This window comes from Anopheles coluzzii, chromosome 3 (assembly GCF_943734685.1).
Source record: "Anopheles coluzzii chromosome 3, AcolN3, whole genome shotgun sequence".
Classification (NCBI taxonomy): Eukaryota; Metazoa; Arthropoda; class Insecta; order Diptera; family Culicidae; genus Anopheles; species Anopheles coluzzii.
In genome coordinates this window covers 83,093,995-83,114,101 of record NC_064671.1, presented here as the reverse complement: position 1 = coordinate 83,114,101, position 20,107 = coordinate 83,093,995, and the positions used below count along the sequence as shown (strand labels likewise).

The 20,107-nt window shown below is 42.8% G+C and overlaps 1 protein-coding gene across 1 annotated transcript in view; it reads right to left on the bottom strand.

Annotated features, from left to right (window-relative positions):
- Positions 1-17,052, bottom strand: part of LOC120958170 (MOXD1 homolog 2-like) — a 67,627-nt gene extending 50,575 nt beyond the window's left edge. Inside the window, exon 1 of the mRNA XM_040380772.2 lies at positions 16,381-17,052. Within this exon, the coding sequence (XP_040236706.1) occupies positions 16,381-16,680 (300 nt within the window). The 5' untranslated portion in view covers positions 16,681-17,052. The remainder of the gene's footprint in view (positions 1-16,380) is intronic.
- Between the last annotated feature and the right edge of the window lie 3,055 nt (positions 17,053-20,107).

The window sequence follows — 20,107 nt, the reverse complement described above, 5'->3', positions numbered from 1 at the left end:
TTACACAACCACTTCCAACGACTAGGGAGGTAGCGCGTTCACCCGCTCCGGCAGCAAAATAGCTCGCTGAACGGCGACGAAAACATACGAAAACAAAGAAAAGCATAAATTTCCACGTTAGTTTTATTACATTCTTCGCTCCTGCCGCACCCCTCCCCGGTAGCTCAGTTTTGCCCACCTCCCTAAGCCTAAATACCGAACAAACGTGGTGCAACAAAAAAGCTCACGGCTAGCGAAAAGGCTGATCGTTAGATTTTCCCACATCAGGGGCGAACGGTGTAGACACGGGAAGGGGTTTGAAAAACGCAGGCTAGGAAATGAGTTCGCCTGTCTGCGTTTTGCTGGAAATGTTGTCGTTTTTTTCAAGGTGGCTCGGATGTTTCCTCTCACACGTGCGGAAGCTGGGCGCTTTGTTGGTGATATCTTTTTGGGAAGTGAGAAAACTCGTTAGCCTCCTTTTTCTGTGCCCCTTGTGCCACAAGGACAGGTGAAAAGGCCAATAGCAACAAAAAAAAAAACATCACTTCTTCCCATGTCTGCGTTCCATGTTTGTCGGATCTAGCTAACTTTCCAGCCGTAAAGCTTGAAGCAGAACACCCAAAATCGACTCCCAGCGTCAGAAGGAAAACGATACATCCAATGATGCGTGTCGTCGGTTCGAACGGAAGCAGCGGGATGAAGACGACGCACGGTGTTGGATGAAGCGTACACAAGATCCTTGAAAAATATACCTAACACAGATACACGGCATAGAATGTGCTGTTTATTGATTTTATATTATGTGCTCGAACATAATTTTTCCAATGGGTGAAAAGGACTTTTCTTTACTGTGGAAAATTTCGTGCTTTTCGAAAGCTTACAAAAAAACCCAACAGCTAATGGAGAGAATTGACTTTCTTGCAGCTCTAGCGCGCTACAAATCGAGAAGTGATGTTTAAAACACATGCTTTAAATCGATTCCTTTCAATAAAGTCAGCCACAATCGATCGATACTCACTCACACGTACAAACGCGCTATCAGATCAGAAAGAGTGAAAAACAATTGCCCATTTTGATGATACCGGTATCGGGTCGTTTCGGGATGCCGTATCGAAAAATAAAGCTCTGCCCCAGCGAACCTTTGCCCGCCGATAAAGCGAATTTCCCTTCGGCGGATTACGCTAGCAATAAATTAATTACATTGCCCGTATGCACCCTTTCACGGCCTCACTCCTGGCCACCTCATTGTGCACGGTTTGTCGGGGCTGCCTTTTGTTTTGTGTTTTTGGTCGGGAAATTACTTTATCCACCTCGGGCTTAACCCGATCTCCCGATAGTGCCATTGCCCACCATTGGTGCTGCTCCCGAGTGACACATTTATCATTGGAATTATGAAACTGTGCCTGTAAAAAGGACGGCGTAGGAACCAGGCTAGGAATGGCGTGAAGTCAAAAACGTGGGGGGAACGATCTTTTTTTTTTAAGTTTTACTCTACCATCCTTTTGGCATACGGTCGTGGTTTCCGTGTTTTTCGGGAAAAGCTTTTTCCTGAATGAAGCTTACTTTTATGTTGCTCCGTTCTTTTTTTTTTTCAGAGGAAGGACTTACTAATGTAGGAAGGTTTTATTCTGGTCAACTCTTTTCATGTGGTTCAAAAATAAACGATCCTCAAAAGGCGGGGACAAAAACAACTTTATCGATTGACAGCGTTTATCGCTATCCGGTCATTTGGGACCCGGCAGAACAGCATGGTAAAATGCGCCACCATATCTCAGCCATTGGAACGGAATGGGCCGACGCCTCATAACCCACGCGGATTTTGTCGCTCTATTATCCACTCCGATAGCACATTCGCACACAAAGTAGAACAGTAAATTTTTATTTGCAGCCGCCAATATGTGGGACTTCTTTTTTTTTTGGCTGGATTGGCTTCAGGACGAAGTGGGACCCTTTTTTTGGTTTGTTCCATGTATCTTCATTAGTAGCTCCACGTGGAATGGGTCTTTAATCTTTTTTGTTTGCTCTTTTGATAGCAGTATCCAGTGCAAAAGTAAAAATGTGTCACTGGAAGTCAATCGCAATGATGTGAGTGAAAGTTGTTTGGTTCTTCTTTTAAAACTCATTTTACATAGCTAAAGAAAACTGCATTCAAATCGGGCAAAGACAACTTAAATGTCTATCGAATGAAAAATGTCACAAAAGATAGAACCTAAATTTTGAACCCGCTACTATTGCCTGATATAGTTCTTGGATAGGTATGATATTGGATTACATACTTTGAAGGGGACAGGCTAAGGATTATTTCTAGCACAAATACAGATTCAGTTCATGGATAGAGAAGGTATGGATTCTGTTTTCAATACCGGTATAGATTCATTATCAGTTCTAAGAACAGTCTGCATTCAAGATTACTTCCTGGACCAGCCTAGTAACACTTAAGAATCAGTTATAAGGAGCCGGTATGAAATCATAATCGTTATGGAATTAGAATAAACTCCAGCAACGATACAAATATGGAATCTGTTCTAAGATAGTTATGAAACTGACACCATTTCTTATTAGTTTCACATGAGTTCCAAGATTGGAAAGAATTTCGGGATCAGTGCCTACAACGGAATTGGTTTTTAATCAGTTCGAGCACTGGTATTGATTAAGCATTGATTTCAAGAATGGCAAAGATTCAGGATCAGTGCAAGAAACTATATTAGTTTGAGTTCGGCTCCAGAACCGATGTGGACTCAATATCAGTTCCAGAACCAGTATGGGTTCAAGATCAGTTGCAGAACCATTACGTGAAACCAATAAAGCGTAATCAAGTTATTTGTATTATATTCGTACGTGAACCGTAAACTGTTCACATTAATTTCCTGAATTCTAGCTAATCAATCAATAATTCAACCAGCGGTAAACTATTATAAACAACGTCCAACTAGCCGTTCAAATAAAACTTTCATCCACCCTGTGGTGGGTGCACAGAACCACAAAAATACATAAAATCGTGTAACTTTCTCCTGTATTTGCACGTGTCCCTTACATTCACCCTACCAGCGTTTCTCCACTTCGCAGGTCGTCTAGGCGGCAAATGTTTGTGGAGTCAAATTAATTACCAGCACGCCCCAACACATCACGAAATCCAACCTGGTGGCCCAATTCCTGGAAGAAACATATTTCCATTCGCATAAAAGTTGGCGCTCACACAGGAAGGCAGCGGAAAAGCAGAAGAAAAACCTCATTCCAACCCAGTACCGGATGTCCATTTTCAGTCCAATGTGCCATTTCCGGTCCTGAACGCACGGAATACATACACTTCGGTGCATGAGAGAACGGGCGGCAGGGTAGGAGCCTTCGCGGCTGAGAACATTGTGCGATCGAATAAACACATAATAAACACCGTTCCGAAATTAGCCTGCCCGAAAACACACACACAGGCAGCTGCCGCCGATCGAGATTCGTGAATGTGTCTTTGAAAGTTAAACTCGTCATCATTCATCAATCGCGCTCGATTCGGTGGATTAATCACCTTCGCAACGCAAACCAGTTCCGCCGGACCAATCGAGGTTCGTGAAATAAATCTTCGCCTTCGGACGGTTGCGACTATGAATCAATTGGAAACTCGCAACGCAACTTGTTCAGGAAATCGTTGGCGTTCCACGTCTATCGTGCGCGACACACGAACCGATTGATTCATGTGAATTTGCGAGCCGAAACGGTTTGATTTTGGGAAGATTTATTGGCCCACAGGCGGGCGCGACCGTACAAGCTTCTAGGAATAGGAAGGGTTTGAGCATAGGAACGCTTTTATTGTAACACATTTTCGATCAAATGCATGATGTCATCGGGCGCGCCGTGTGAGAATGTCTTCACCTCCACTCTGGTTGATTGTTAGTTAGGATTTGTTACATTGGAAATTTATCAGCTTCGTAGCCCAGCTGGTGGTCTCCGTTCGTGCTTTTCCCCCCTCTTCATTGTCCTATTCTTTTGCGCTTAAGCATACGCTACCGGAATTGGAAAACTTTTCAAACAAATCGATCTACATCATCATCATCATCACCGCCAGCACCATCGTCAATGGCCCATCATGGTACGCTCGAATAGAGAATAAAAGCAAACGATGTTTTCCCATCGATGTCAGAGCCATTGCCCCACGAAAGGCCTTAGTCATTGCCCAATAATCTGGATCCTTCCTGTATGGCACAGCAAGCCAAGGAGCAACAAGAAAGCACAAAAAACACATACAAAACCTTCTCCATTTCCAAATGCTTGCACCCGGGGTCATGTGGAGGCTGCTGCTGTGTACCTTCGTGCCTTTGAATGATAAATTAGTAGGTCATATCTAACCTTCTTCCGTCCAGCCCCAAAAGACCCCCGTTATGGACGAGACCGGTGCGCAAAGTCATCCAATTGGTTCCGGCTCGATCAACCTCCGGGAAGGGAAATTCGGGACGGAAATACCTGCGATTTCCATCCGGCCGTCGGACGCTTGTTGAATGGTACAAAGCTGCTGCACTGGGTGCTTCCTTCACGTACACCTTATATGAATACTAAACAAGCTGAGGCGAAAATCCGGTTTCGAAGGACTAAAACCCAGAATGGAACGAGAGAAAAAAAAGCTCTCCACAAAAGCGTCCATCTTCATCGTCCTCTCCTCACAACAGGGCGCAAAGACGAGAATCATCTTTTGTGTAAATTTTCGGTCGACCACATCGCTTTTCCATTCCCATCATTTCCCCTCTGTACTGCTATTGCTTTTTCCTCTAAAGGTAAAAACTTTCCCCAAAGAAAACCCAAAGCTCGCCCCATTCCGAACCTTTGAAACCACCGCTGGGATCTAGAAATACTTGCTTTAAATTATTAAAATTATTTTCCATTTTCTCCCGGACACCCGGACGCGTCACAGCACCAACCCATCGACTAAGGCCGTAAGCGGGAGTGGCGGTGGGACTGTGAAGGAAAGAAAAAATGTGAATGCGAAGTGAATTACAAAATGCTTTGCTGCGCCCGGGGTTTTTACCCCAAACCAGCGGGTCCTTTTTTTTGCTATACATACTCCGGCTGGTCACCACCCCGTGCCGTGTGGGTGGAAGGCAACTTAACGAATTGCTACCGAAAATATTATCAATCTGAGTAGCAGAAGTGTGTTTCGCCTGCGTGAAAACCAACACAACTGGTTTCCCACCCGCTTGTACCGGTGGTGGGTGTGAAAAGCTGCTAGAAACGAGCGACGCGAGAGAGTGAGGGCTGAACAAAATTTAAAATATTTCTCCAATATTGAAAGTGCGGGCTCTTCACACCAGGTATACCAGGGGCGGACACGAAGCATGTAGACGGAGTGGTTTCGCGGGGAGTGTTTTGGGGTTTCGTTCTTTTTGGTTTGATTTCCGTCTCCGCTGGCTACATCCAAGGACACTCCTTAATTAAGGATGTTAGAGAAATTTATTTTCTTCCCCTGAATTCTCCACCCCAGCAGTGTGTGCTTTTGACGTGAGAGAGCGAGGAAGTGGTGAGGCAAGTGATGGAGGGACAAAGTTCAAAGAAATCTCGCTTCCTGTGCTGCTGCTGCTGCTGCTGCTTCCCACTCAGCGGACCGTGTTAATGCTTTTGATGTGTTTTCGGGTGAGCAGACTTTTGCTGCACCGTAGCACACCTGCTGACCCAGAAGTAGCTGACACGATCGATCGACTATTGGGAGAGAGAGAGAGTGAGAGGCAGAGCGAATGCTGTGTGGGCGAATGTTTGAACGGGCGCGTTCATTGATTTCGGAACGTAAGTGGTATATTTTTTTCCTGTACAATGAATGCTTCTTTTCGACACAGCTTTAATTTATTCGCTTCAAATGAAAAGGTAATTCAGAAACGACAGTTCAAAGCACTTCTATGGTAGGAATCGTTGCATATTACTTTATTTAGAAATATTAACTAATTAATTCTTAATAACCATAAAGCTTTTTACCTATTCTAATGAAATATTCAATACCCACTTCTGCTAGGCAGCATAGTTTCTAGGTAACTATTACTTAAATTTTATGTTATTTATAGTTAAACCTAGCAGTCCGTGACTGTACACTCAGGTAACAAACGATTCTTCCTAATATGATATCACTATCACATGTACTTTTAGCTAGTACAAGAACATTTCATGGGAATTTCTAAATTTAGCAAATATGTATCTGTAAATGTCAACGTGACATTTGTGGAAGCTTAGATAATTCTGAGAGCTTCCACATGAATATCGAATAAATAAAACACTTACAATCTACGTAATATATGGTAATTTTTGTATCTATTATTTCACTAATTACATGATCGGTCATGATTTTGAAAACAACGATTTTTGGATTCCAGATACGTCGTTTCATCCCTTGAATTTTCCTGGGGTCCCTTAAATCCAAGGAGTACACTATGAGAAACTAATGCTACATTAGTCCGGAATAGATTCTGAACTCAAAGATATCGGACTTGTCTTAATGAAGAAATGAATCGAGTGCCGGTTCCGGTCCAGCAACCGGTACATTGCCTATTTCGATCCATCAATTGACTGTGTTACTGAGGATACAAACGAATTTTTGCCTGATTCATGAAGCCTTAACATTATTAAGCTAATCTGTCTTACTCTTTACTAGAATTTGTATAGCAGAGATTACTGTCAATGCCATCGTTGAAATGATCTGCATACACACAAAAATTCACTTTCTGACCTAATGTTGATAGAATATAACAACTTAAATGGCGAATGTTTTGGGAGCGAATGATTGATAACATAAACCACGTTTCTGCAATACATTGCAAGTGTGTGGAAAAAATGATGTAAACCAAGATTTCACAAAGAATCTAAAGTAAAATATTATTCTCTTATTTAACATCATCCTTGTACTATGCATTAGCAACAGTAAGACAGAAAACATTGAAGCTTTTCCACACAGCAGAGTTCTTACGAAACGACTTACACCACGCCATGTGTTGTCACCAGCAGACTTTCACAGCATCAGCCTGGTGGCGTGCTTATCTCACATGCAGAGACATCCTTACGCAACAAGCAACGCATGACAATGTGTCCTATTCGTTTTTTTTTTGTCCTAAGCTTCTTCAAAAACACTCTGATTTGCCGCTATTGCTATTCTTCGCTCTCACTCTATTCGTTACAGTGTGCTTCGTTCTGTCGGGGCGAAAATATCTTAATCAAAAGCACATTCATCCATCATTTTGAAGACAATTCCGGCCAGTGGCGCTGGTGGCGCCGTTGACAACTGAAGCTGTTTCGAGAGGAAAACATTCCTTTCGAGAACGCATGTGCGCACACCATCGATTGAGCAGCCGTTTCATCAGAAGAACAAGCACTCAATTAATAAAGCTAAGCGAAAAATATTTCCCTCGAAACATGGGCAAAAACCTTACTACCATTGCCATTACACCTGTAATCAAATGGCGTTTGCCGCCCTCGATTCGAGGTAGAAATCAAAGCGCCACTTCTAGAGCATCACCCAATGATACATTTGGGCGTGCTTTGCTCTCCCAAACAGACACATCATAACATCCTTTAAGCGATTCGGTTAAAGTTTAATGTTGCTTTTCATCGAAATACTGTTGATGCAAAGACGCCCACAACAACGGTGGCACAAAAGCTGCGTAGAACTGTATGCCGGAAAATAGAGACACACAACCACACAGTAGTACAAAAAAGCACCATACATTTTTTTAACGTGGACGTAAAATGAACGACGCTCCAAAATCGTATCGCCACGCCAAACGCAAACGATCCATGAAATGGAAAATCTTTTCTCACTCCTTCAAGGAAAAGCCATGCTTCACCACGGGCAAGAGCTCTAGCGCCAAACAGACGCACACACAGCCACTCAAACACACACACACACACACACACACACCTCCGAGGGCAGTCATTTGATTGATGGGGTTCGTTACAATTTATAAGACAATTCTGCAGCAAAACAGCAAGGGTCGCTCACGGTACACCCACGACCCGCTGCCCCGCGGCGGCCCCAACCTTGCTCTGGCCCATAACGATCCGATTTGATTACTTGCCAGCGTGGTGGCGTATTGGGTTTGTTAGAACTTTTTGCTGCTACTGCTGCTGCCTTTTTCGTTTCCGGTGAAATTAGTGAGCATAACACCGAGTTTTGAATGGTTTTCCGGGGAAACGGTTACTGCTTGGTTTCTTCCTTTTTCGACAAAATGGCGCTTTCCAAGTGACCTGCAACGCGTGTCGTAGGGGTTGGAAGTTTTTGGGAAACTTTCACGGTGTAGGTGTTCTTAAAGCACACCATTTTTTATTTGCTCTTCCGCGAAGTCATACTACCCTTTCCGAAGGTTGGCATTTTTTTTTTCATTTTTATCCTAACTTTCTGAAAATTTGTTGTGAAACCCGTTTGGCTTTCGGAAAAAGAATAAAAACCTTTCAGTGAATGGAAGAAAAATGATTTCTCCATTTCTATTCTATTTGGCAGAAAAAACGGATAAAACATGGATATAATCGATACTGAAAAAAGATAAAACATCAAAAGATCAAAAGACAAAGATAGATGAAATATCAACAAGAGAATAAGGCAAATAATAAAAATTAAAATTAGTTATAAGAATTAAAGAGCATAATTGAAATGACGACGATTGTAACAATTGATAAGATTTTTGGTGATACTTTCATTTCACAAAAACACAAATAAAACTTCAACAAAAGATGAAAGTAAATAACATATGATTCTTCCGGCTATCGTCTATAAAACATTGAGAAAAACGAATCAAACAAACCAGAATTCACACAAATTCTTGCACTAAGTTGACAATATCGACTTTTTATACTCAATGTATTTGAAAATAAACATGTGAATCAATCAATGAAACAAATTAAAAGATGTATAAATAAGTGAATATCTTCCTGGCGCAACGAACACCATCCGTGAGTTCCAGAGCCCACTTCTCTCAATCTTGCGATTTCAGAACAACTTCCCTCAAGCACTGTTAAGCCACCCACGTCCTAGCTGTGTCTTAAGTTGTTTCAGCTTCCCCTCCTCAGCAAAGCTAAAGAAGAAAAGAAGAGGAAAACAAAATGCAGCAACGCACCGTTCAAAATGGGCACGCAACAGCTTATCGGATTTATCGGACGCTGATTCGGTGCCGAAATTGTTTATGTAAATGACTTTTCACTATGCGAAATTTCTTCCATTTTATTCCCCCGCTCTTTGTTTTTTTGCTTGCTTCACAGCCAGTGACATAATAAGACGCAACTTTCTTTCCCTCACTCCACCGTGGTTTCCCTTCAATTTGGCTGTTCTGAAGGGCTGGCACATTTTTCTGACACGCACGCACACCACACCATTGATCCCTGCTCCGCGCCTCGAATGAGGACGAATTATGGCGTGAAAATTGAAAATATTTATGTATTTCATGCAAAAGTGCGAGGGTGCAATGTGTGTGTGTGTGATGCGAGTGCGTTTTTTTTCCCTCTCCGGACTATTTCCATCATGTGCCGATCATAAATTAGTTCCCAAACAAAGGAAAACGCAGCAAGAGAACAGAGGTAATGCTTCTCCAAAGGGACTGTCAGACGCTAAGAGTTGTAGCTAAACTAAGATGAACATCAGCGAGAAAATCGACTTGCCAATGCAATCGTTAAAGGTGGGCCGCATACATTTATTTCCCTCTTTTTGGCTGAAGAAATATGAAAATGGAAGGAAAAAGGATGGAGAAAAATCCTTCTTTTTTTGTTTCCAAATCAAAAAGGGCAAACCTTTGAATCTAAAACTCTTGTAACGATACGTCTTGCTTTCCTTCTGCTCATAGTGTCCCTGGCATTCGGCACATTAAATGGCAAAAAAACCCCATCATTTTGATTGATTGGAAAACCTTCACAGCAATGTGGAAAATTGTTCTCAACTTCAACACGTGCTGGCGATAAAAATGAAGGAACACAAATACTGAAAAAGACTAAAAATCTAGTGTGAAATTGTAATCCTCCCATGGCTGGGCATTCGTTCACTTACACACTGCCCTCCCCATATCCAATTATTTTTCCATCCGATATCATCCACAGAAAGGCGACAACGAGCGAATCCTCACACATCGGCCGATGGGGTTGGGTATCCGTTTATGCGCGTTGCCTTTTTTTTGGCGGTAGCATAATTTAAGCACAATTTATAGGTCCAAGCACACCTTCTCGCCTATTTTAATTTATAAGCCATTTAGATGCAATCAAACTAAGAGATCATCCAAATGGATAAATGGATACACGAAAAAGAAGAGACAAAAAAGCACACACTCACACACAGAGGAATAAAAAGGACGATGAAGTTTTTTAATCTACTCTGCGGAAACGATTTCCGCAAAACAAAAAACGCAAGCAACGAAGGATCGCCTGGTAGTTATCGCACCATCAATAAATAACCGTTCCGCGGCAGGCGAAATAAAACAGCTTAATTTCCGCAAATGCGAACATTCCAACCGGGAAGAAGAGTGGCACAAACGAAGGCAATGGGCGTGAGATAGAAAAGAAGAAAAAACACATTCGCTTCTTGCACACTCCCCCGGTTCACTCCTGAACTAACGAAAGGTCCCGAGGATTCGTTCCTCCAGGTGGCGCAGCACGGTAATCGAATTCGAAATCGTAAAAAGGTAACTCGAAATCTTAGTAACCACCATCAGTCCGCTTTACCGTCCCGTTTGGTGGACCCGTGCTCAATCGTTTACTACACCAACTAATGTGTGTATCAAACACAGACACTCACACACACGTGATAGCAATAAATCTCAACCGCCATAAGTAAAACCTCATTAATTTCGATTCACCTCACAGAATCGGTGGTACCCGGTGTATCCGGCCGTGTTTGTATGTGTGCGTGTGTGTTGGAAACACCTTCCCGAACCGAGCAGAAAGGACTCAAAAACAAGGCGGTCGATCGATATCGGATGGTTGCGAGGACTCACCATTAGTGTAACGAAAAACAACAAAAAAACAGCCCTATGAACACAAGAGAAGAACTCATTTCCAGCGCATTAAACCGCCAGAAATCGGTTTGTTTGTGGCATGGATGGGGAAGAAAAGGTCCGAATTTCCCGGGTAATGCTGCCTGTTTTCCACCTCCACCAAGGATTCTTCTTAATTACAGCTCCCCGAACTAAGCACTCAAACACACCAACGAACAGCGTGAGTACGGTGCGAAAGGCGTAGTAAAAGTGCAACTTAAAGCAACGAAATTGTTCATGTACTAACTGCACAGGAAGCATTTTTGCGGCTAAACTCACCCAACCGACGACGACCGTCCCATCTGGTGCGATTTGGGGGCCAGAAGTTTTGCAGCCAGCATTTGTTGTTGGTGGAATAAATTTAGCGTAAATTAAATTATTTCTAGATCATTAAGAACAGAATGTGCATGTGTGTGTGTGTCTATGTAAGTTTGTGTGTTAGAAGCGAATGCAGGATCCGGAAAGTATGTGAGTGAGAGTCCTTTTTTTGGCTGAGAAAAAATGGGAAATCCTTTGATAAGAGTAAGGTGAAAGATGGAAAGAAGAAGGTTTGGGAGAGGTAATCCTTTTTCCTCCCGCTAGAAGGATAGATACCGATGGTTTGTTTCCAAAGAAAATTCAATTCCGGATCGTACCCTTTATCTGATTCGGATGTGATTGAATTCATCAGAACACAATCGGGAAGATGGGGAAAAATCCTGGAAAAGATCCACGTGCTCGTGCGAGTATGCTCCTGACATTCGAACTATCATTCGCTACAGCTACTTAGTTAACGAGATAAAATCAAACATGACGTCATCAATTAAATATGTAACGGAAACTTTCCACTGAAGTGTCACTCAATTCAAGCATGTAATGTACTAAGATCATCCACAAACTATTCGATTGAAGGCACGTCTTACATTTGCATTTCAATTGATAACAACTTAAGAACCATTTAGAGTTGAAACGGACGAAAGAAAAATATTGATTTCAGATCTTCTCAATACATTTTATGAATCTTTTATAAGAATATTGTATTCCTAGGTTATTTAGACTACATAATATAAGAGTTATTACCATTCCATGAAGACTTCAAAAACTACTTCATGGTAAAATTCCGGCGGTTGCGAAATATAAGAGAAATTTATGGAGGAATAAGGTTGCTTTCTACTATTCTATATTTCAGATTGACAATATAAATAAAATCAAGCGATCAACAACATCATCATATTTCTAAATCTTCATTTAAAACATGAGCAATGAAACATAAAAACAAAGTATTGATCAGAATTCCGTCATTCAAAATCCCCTTTCTTTCACTACACTACAGTGAACCTATATCTTATGGTAGAATTTGGTATCCGGTATCCTAAAAACGACCTAAACAACGGTCAGATATCAACTCTGGCAGCTGATGAAATGTTCATATTGCAGAACCTTTATATCGAAGGCTTGTGGGATTTTCCTACAGCGCAAAACTGGGTAAAACGATATCATAAACATATTTCAATGTTCATAGAAGAGGTCTGAGCTGTGATTTTACTTATGCCAAAACGGTAATGTATAGTATAATGGAGTAATATTGGTTAAGTTTTCAAGATAATATTAAATACATCTCCTGTTCTGATAGCTCGACAAACTTTTTGGATTCTCCACTGGTTTTCCGCCTCTAAGTTGTCTATTAAGATGTCTTTATGTTCTACTATCTCATATACATTTGATTCAATCATCTTGAATGCTCTTTTTAAGCTGTTATAACTGAAAGACTTCTGAGATACAACTTATCTAAGGTATGATACACTTAGCATGATGAAGTACTTGATATTATTACACATTTCAACGAAAGAAACTAATTCCACCTTTGGCACGATAAGGTATGGTATTCAAGATAACCTTAAATACATCTCCAATAACAAGTGCTGTAAAATTTTATCTTAACAATCACACTAAGCTCACTAGAGCTCGGCAGTAAAAAGCATTGCCCAAGTACACATCGATTCTACGAACCAATATCACCATTCTGAGTAAAATTAAGCAGTCCTTGTGAACTACCGTGGTGTTCGTGCGCCTCATCTGCAATCTAATTAATTCGTTCGCGTCAGCACAATCACAACACAGAATCGGGGGAGAGAAACACACACAGCAGGTAAAAGTACCTTCTCTCCCATGCATTAATAAGCAGATTGGTCAGCTATAAATTTTTATGCTACTAAATGTGTACATTTGCGTCCGCGACTGCTAATAATCCATTCCGCATCCACGATTGTGGTATGATGGTGCCCCAAACGGAACGACCACCATTCCACGCCTTGTTTTCGTGAATGTCCGATTGCAGCCCCCGTTGCTTCCTGCGCCAACCGCCCATACGGAATACCGCAGCTCGAAATTAGATTGTTCCGTTTCGCTTCCCTTTCAGTTGGCTATTTTCTCACCTTTCTTACGTGTTCCGAAACTCTTCCCCGATTGCGTGAATCGATTGGAAATGTGCCTTCCAGGGAGGGTGTTCGTAGCAAGCAAACATAGCAAAAACGAAAAAAAGAGATCGATGAATCCTTACCGGACATAGCGGCTAGTTGGACCCGGGTTGCCCGGTTTTTGGACGTCTCGTCTCCGATAAGAAGCTGATAACTTGGTAACGAGCTTCATCCTTCCCAAATCCGAAGCCGTCACTCCGAGGGCGAGCGTCCTCCTGCCAGCAAAGCCGGAGGCCGATGATAAAGAGCGAGCATTTAATTTTCTTCCCCTCGCATTATTTGCTTCAATCCGTGGTGCCGTTCCCCAGCGATGATTCCGTTACTACGATTTCCTTTTTTGCCTGGGCTAGCGATAAAGCGCTACCAACAGTGCTGCAGCTCGCCACGGACGAACGAGACGACGCTACGCCGATCTCGTTACTGGCACTCGTCTCGGGATATCTTGCTTTAGCTGGGCCTGGGTATCCTTTTGCTTTGCCGTTGGTTTTATGCGTTTTTGCTTTTCCCGGCATTGCGTGGTTTGATTCTCACACACAGTTCTTGTTTCCTTGTTCCCCTCCCTCCCCTTTATCAACCCCATTCGGTCGTCGGTAACGTTCATGCACCATTTCTCGGCTGATGATTTTATCTGCTTCTTGAAGTCGAAGAACTACTTCAATCTTTCCCGTCCATTTCTTGGCGGGGTGGGACCGGCTGTAGCGATATCCACGCAAGGCTCCCGGAGGCTATCGAAAATCCCCCATTTCGAACAAAGAAAGGCACCCGGCATAGCCGAGTGGGGCGAAAAAAAGTACATTTTTCGAAGGTAGTTGGCAAAAGAGGGAGAGAGAGAGTGTCGTAAAAGTAAATTATTAATAGTAAAATCTCATTGGCTCAAGCATGCAATGGCGTGACGGTGAGGTATGCAGGATTCACAGAAGTACGATTCGTCGGAATTTGCTCGGCAGTGCTTCCCCTCGTTCCGCGTCGTAAGCAATTGCTGTCGTACAAGTTTAGATTAGATAGGGCCGCGGTGTACTTGCTGTACCGCGCGCCCGATGATAAGGACACGATTTGCTTCCCCGAAATGAGGTACAAATGTGCGTTCCTCACAAGAGCATTCCCGGCGCGAAGCGTTCAAGACGTTCGGACATGTTTATGACGCCCCAGCCGACGCAATCACCTTGCCAGACAGTTTCAAATTGCAATTTCACTGCGAGACGTCGGTTTTGGAGCTGGGGCATTCGCCTCCGGATAAGGACCGCCGAATATTTCAAGACTTGTGAAAATGTGTTAAGATCTCTTGCCGACAGTCCTAAGCTTTGTTGATAGTACTCTGCTGTAAAGTAGTCATCCAGTTGAGGATGTCTTCCGTTATACTCCCCACACAAACGAAACTTGTGTAAGTGTCTTTCTTGCTTTCTTCTTTTTTGTTGGGGGGTAACGCATTAAAACGCCATCACCCGAAAAGAACACAATAAACAATAACAATAAATCAAGGTAAAATTAATTTCGGAACAACTTCCTTATTGTGCTGTCTGTGCCGTTCTGGTACGAAGTTCTGGTTCGAGAGGACCAACTCAAACACCAGCCACCGATGGATGCACAACCTGGTTTGACCAAAAATTTTGCTGAACGTTTGCATTCTGCGCTCATCGATAAATCACCCGGGGGGTTTTGCCCTGCCTGCCGGTGGAGCCGTGAGCGCCTTGGCCGATTGATGAGCCGTAGTTCCGGGCTGTCGGCGAGTCGGTGCGATGCAACGATCCGTAAATAATTTATAGTTCTCTACGGAGTGCTTTTGGAGTGCTAGAATGGTTTCGAAGGGAGCTGCAACGGTGCAAAGGTGGATGACTTGCAGGTTCTTGCACGGCAGAAAGCTAATTTAAGGGTGCTCTAACGGCAAGCACTTTTGTAGTTTAATAACAACGTTTAATTAAACAAAATTGGCATTTCATGCTTGCTCTCAACAGGATATTTGTACCTTCCACAGCTCCAAACAAGTATCATACCTTTTTATGTTTCAAATTAAATTAAATCAATGCGAAAATTGAACATCCCTTCAGCGGACAATTTCTGCAATGCTGTTCTATTTCTGTACAGTAGCTTCTAATATCGTAGTTTAGTATCGAGCGTCCCCAACAGAGCAAATGAATGTGGGCGCGTCCTTGAACGAGTAAAAACACTGAACAGATCCGAACTCATGTTTTCCTTATCCACAGCGCAATAATACAGACAAAATTGCCCTAAAAATAAAACCTCCCGCCTGAACGCTCCTTTAGCAACAACCCAAAAACGCACCCAGCATCGCAGCAGAAGATAAAGTATTGGGAAAGGCAATCAAAGCTTCACCGAGTGTGGCAACTGTGTCTCGAATTCGCGCTGTCCTCGGCCTGTATCCCGGGTACGCCCCCACAAACACACACACATTAGAGGCCGCTGTTCAACGGCATGGGTGAAGGGGACAACGGGAAAAACAAAAATACAACACGCTTTCATCGCGTCCTTTTGACTGTCTGGGCTTTGGGAGAGCGGGTGGATGTGTGTCCTTTTGTGTAGCAAGCATGAAATAAATATAAAATAACAAACACAAAACAACGATCCAATTCCGTTTGTTTTTCAGCCCAGCACACAGGTATTGGGGTGGAAGGTAAGCTCAGCAGGCGACTGTGTGTGCGCCCGCCCCGTTATGGTTGTTTGTGAGTCTAATTTTGCAAGCACCAGAACTCCCAAGGTCCCCCACCGCTTGGAAATGGGAAAATTATACAAAGGGAACTCCCAAACAATAGTGGGCGTTTGGTTTTTTGTTTCATGTTTCAATAAATTTCCCCACCAATGCTGCTACAAACTAGAAATGGGGTTTTGTAGTTTTTGTACTTTGCCAATGCATCGTTTGGCTAATCACGTAACGTATAGAAACGATCCAATTATTACGGGGGAACAAAAAAAAAAAACAGCAACAAAAACGAATCGATTTATCGCTCCAAATTCCTTACCTGAAAGTGCACCTGACCCTGGTCGACCCAGCCGATGACCATGTCCGCCCCGTAGATGGTGCCGTCCTTGGAAAACCCCAGCCCAATGTAGCCGTGGGTGCGGGCCTGCACCTCGAACGTGATGTCCTGGCCGGTGATGCTCCACAGCAGCCGGTAGTCGTCGTCCAGAAAGATGGCATGATCCCAGTGAGCGCCGGTAACGCACGGGCTAACGCTCACCAGGGCGGCCAGCGCCACCGTCAGCACCGTCGGGAGGGGCATTCTTCTCCGGCACAATCGCACCATCACCTCACGTAACATATTCGAACGGACGAAAACACAAAACTGCAACCCACAATACACAAACTTGATTTTGATTTGCTTCTTCTTTTTCTTCTTCTTTGCGTTGGCTAGCAACTGACAGACGCAAAACCTGGGATTATGTTGGCGCTCACTTTATGTGCCAACCGTTTGGAGCACACTCGCACACTTTGCTCATCTTTCGCGCTAGGAGCGACCCGTGCTGGCGGCGGAGGACGAACCTCTCTCACTCACTCACGCTCGCCGCTCATCGATCAACACGGACGCACATTTCGGTGATGGAGACACCGGAAGGACCACGACACACACACACACATATACACACTCACACACACTATAAGGACTCGTTAGCTTCACCTAGGGAAAGGATGAGAAAGAGAAGGACATATAATGATTATTAGTAAATAATTCACTTTATTTGCATTCCAGACAGGAGAGGGAATCCTCTTAACGTAACTAAAGCAACTTGCGTGAAAGTTGCCAAGTGAACAGAGAGAGTGGTAGATAGGGCGGGAATGTTACGAAGAAAATGATACTCATTGTGACGGGAAGGAAGGCTTGTCTGTGACAGGAAATGATACTGTGTTTCCGCATAACGAATACGTTGAACAAAAGCTCCACTTCAATTCATTTTCCAGCAAGGCGAAAGCCGTCCTTCCCTTTCCGGCGACGGTTTTAAATGTCATCCCTTTGTTCACCTCTTGCTATCTCTCTCTCTCTCTGTCTTTCCATCTCCTTCAAAGGGTAAATTGATCGATAAATTTAAGCACTTTTACTCGGAACGATTGACGTTTGGCATGCACACTCGGGGTAAAATCAATACCCCACTTGAACCAACGACCGGCGTCCGGGATATCGATTCCAGAAAAGTATGATGACCGTGTAAGTAACACAAAAAAGAAAGAAAAGCCTGTCGAACAGCTTCTCTGCCAAGTCATGCTGCAAGGGCAGGATCATCGCATTATAGTGATAAATCGTACACAGAGCCCCGTTAAGAAACATGAAGCTTTTCGTGGAAATGTGCGCAGTCTCGTCCCGCCGTATCACCTCCCTGCACTTCCCCTCGAACAACAACACCAAAGATTATTCGATAAACAGCTTTCGACGTCAAATTTGCCAAAAACTGAACGTTTAGAATTGGCGCTCCCACCGCGCCACACACACACACACACACACACACACACAAGCTGCTCGCAATTATCATCATTAGAATATCAAATCATAATTATGGTAATGTACTTTGAAGCGCGGTTGAATATCTTAAGCGCTTTCAGCGTCTCGATACGGTCCCGTCAAGGATTCCGCACCGGGGCCTATGGCTCTATTACCTCGGAACTGAGTTGCCTTTGTGTCAGGGGCAGGGCTGAAAAGACAAAAGCAGGACACCAAAGCGGGTGGAGGGTAAAGAACTCGTCTGGCTAATAACCACCATTTAGTGACTAAGCACCAGGGTGGCCGTTGACAGCACTGACATCGGGGAAAGCTGCTAAAGCTTGCCTGCTTATCTTGCTGCACCTTCTGCTGTCAACGCGCAGCAAGCAAAACAAATTTACATACATACATACACAGTCAAGATTCAGGCTCAGGATCGGAAAAAGGTGGCCAATTTCGGGATGGCACTCTTGAAAGCGGGATGAAAGTGATTGAAAGGTTGAACCGTTTTTATGGGCCCTTCAAGCCGGGACAAAACAAGTGTGTCATTTTGTGATGTAAGTAAGGAGAAAGATGTTTTGCATATTGGCGGCGTGGTGTTTTTTTTATGGAAATTGGTTGAAAAGGAGATGGAAGAACTGAGCAGCAGCTGAGTTCAATCGATGCCAGATGGGTTTCATGGAAGGAAAGGTTGAGTTAAGATTGCATAAAAATAAAGACTCTAAAGGACATCATAATACGCAAAAGAGGAGAGATGGTCTTAAGTAGTTCTAAGTAGTAAAATAAGTAGTCCTCGTAAAAAAATTCTTTTTTTGAAGAGGCTTTTCTCACAGAAAATTCTGTGTTAGTTTTCCAACTACAAATCAATATTTGAGCCTTGATCTGTGTGTAGGATTCATTATAAAATCAAAATTCAGTAGCTATTGCTACACACAAAATGACATTAAAAGATAGTGTCTCAGCTTAAGCATAGTAATTGTTATTGTAACTAAATAAAGTGTTTCAAAAGAAACAAATCTGATTATTGTAGAAATTTTTGCATAAATTAACTTTCTGACAATTATAAACAACGTTGTCAACGTGATCCCATCCTTCCAGAAATTCCTTTTTGACGACGATCTCAAGATATTCACTCCTGTATCTGATGTTGAAGACTGCTTGAGACTTCAGAATTGTCTGTACAGCTTTACGTCTTGGTGCAAATTACATCGCTTCAAGGTCAATGGCAACAAATGTTCCGGAGTTACATTTTTGAGGAAAAAATTTCCAATACTATACAACTATGAAATTATATACGAATTCAGTTCGCAAAACTAACACTGTGCGTGATTTAGATGTGCAATTAGACAGTTGGTGACTGTTTTAAGATCATTAAGAACTATGCATTGCCAAAGCGAATCGCATATTGGATTTTATTTGCGGGTTCGTAAACATTTGAAACATTATTATAAGTTTCGGAGCAAATATACAAAACAGTGGTGCATATATGCAATTCATAATCATGGTAAAATTAGAATTTTCTTCAAGATTGACTTTTGTATTTCATATAATAAGAACAAGAGGGTAAAAAATTCAATATATTAAGTCAGACTTGTAAGGCAGTACGATGTCTTTAAGCTTTCCAAAATGAAAACCTACAAATAAGATCTAGAGATTGTACTTGCAGTAGGCATTTCTATTGACATTCCATTAAAGCTGTTCAGCCTAAAGAAAACAGATAGATGTAACATCATTTGCATTAGTATGCATTGAGCTGTTTTCGTCCTCAACCGATGACTTCGTCTTGAATGTCCCTCTCGAAGTTCAAAACCTCTGTTAAGTTACAGTTTTACATCTGACTGTATCAACTTTTAATGGCGATTCAAGACTGAAAAATACTGCATTTAATTCAATGCCATTACGCATCCAAAATGATCCATTTACGCAAAAAAAAGCCCAACGACCTCACAAAAAGGTCCTCTCCCCGAGCCGCTTTCATGATGGGATTTTCTTCCCGTGTCAGCCAAGTCAGGGCAATCACCCTCATACACACACACACATACAAAGGAAGCAATGCATTACATTTATTATCCCTCGACCTTAATGCAAATCATAATTGCATTCCAGCAGTCCTGGCGCACGTTCCTCCTTTCTCCACCGCTTTTACCGAATGAATAACAAATGAAAGTAATATTGAAATATTTCCCTTCATTCCAGCTCGACTACCACCACCACAGAACGTCGCATCCCATTACATCAAGGAGGAGCGAGAAAAAAGCACCCACCCCACTGCAAA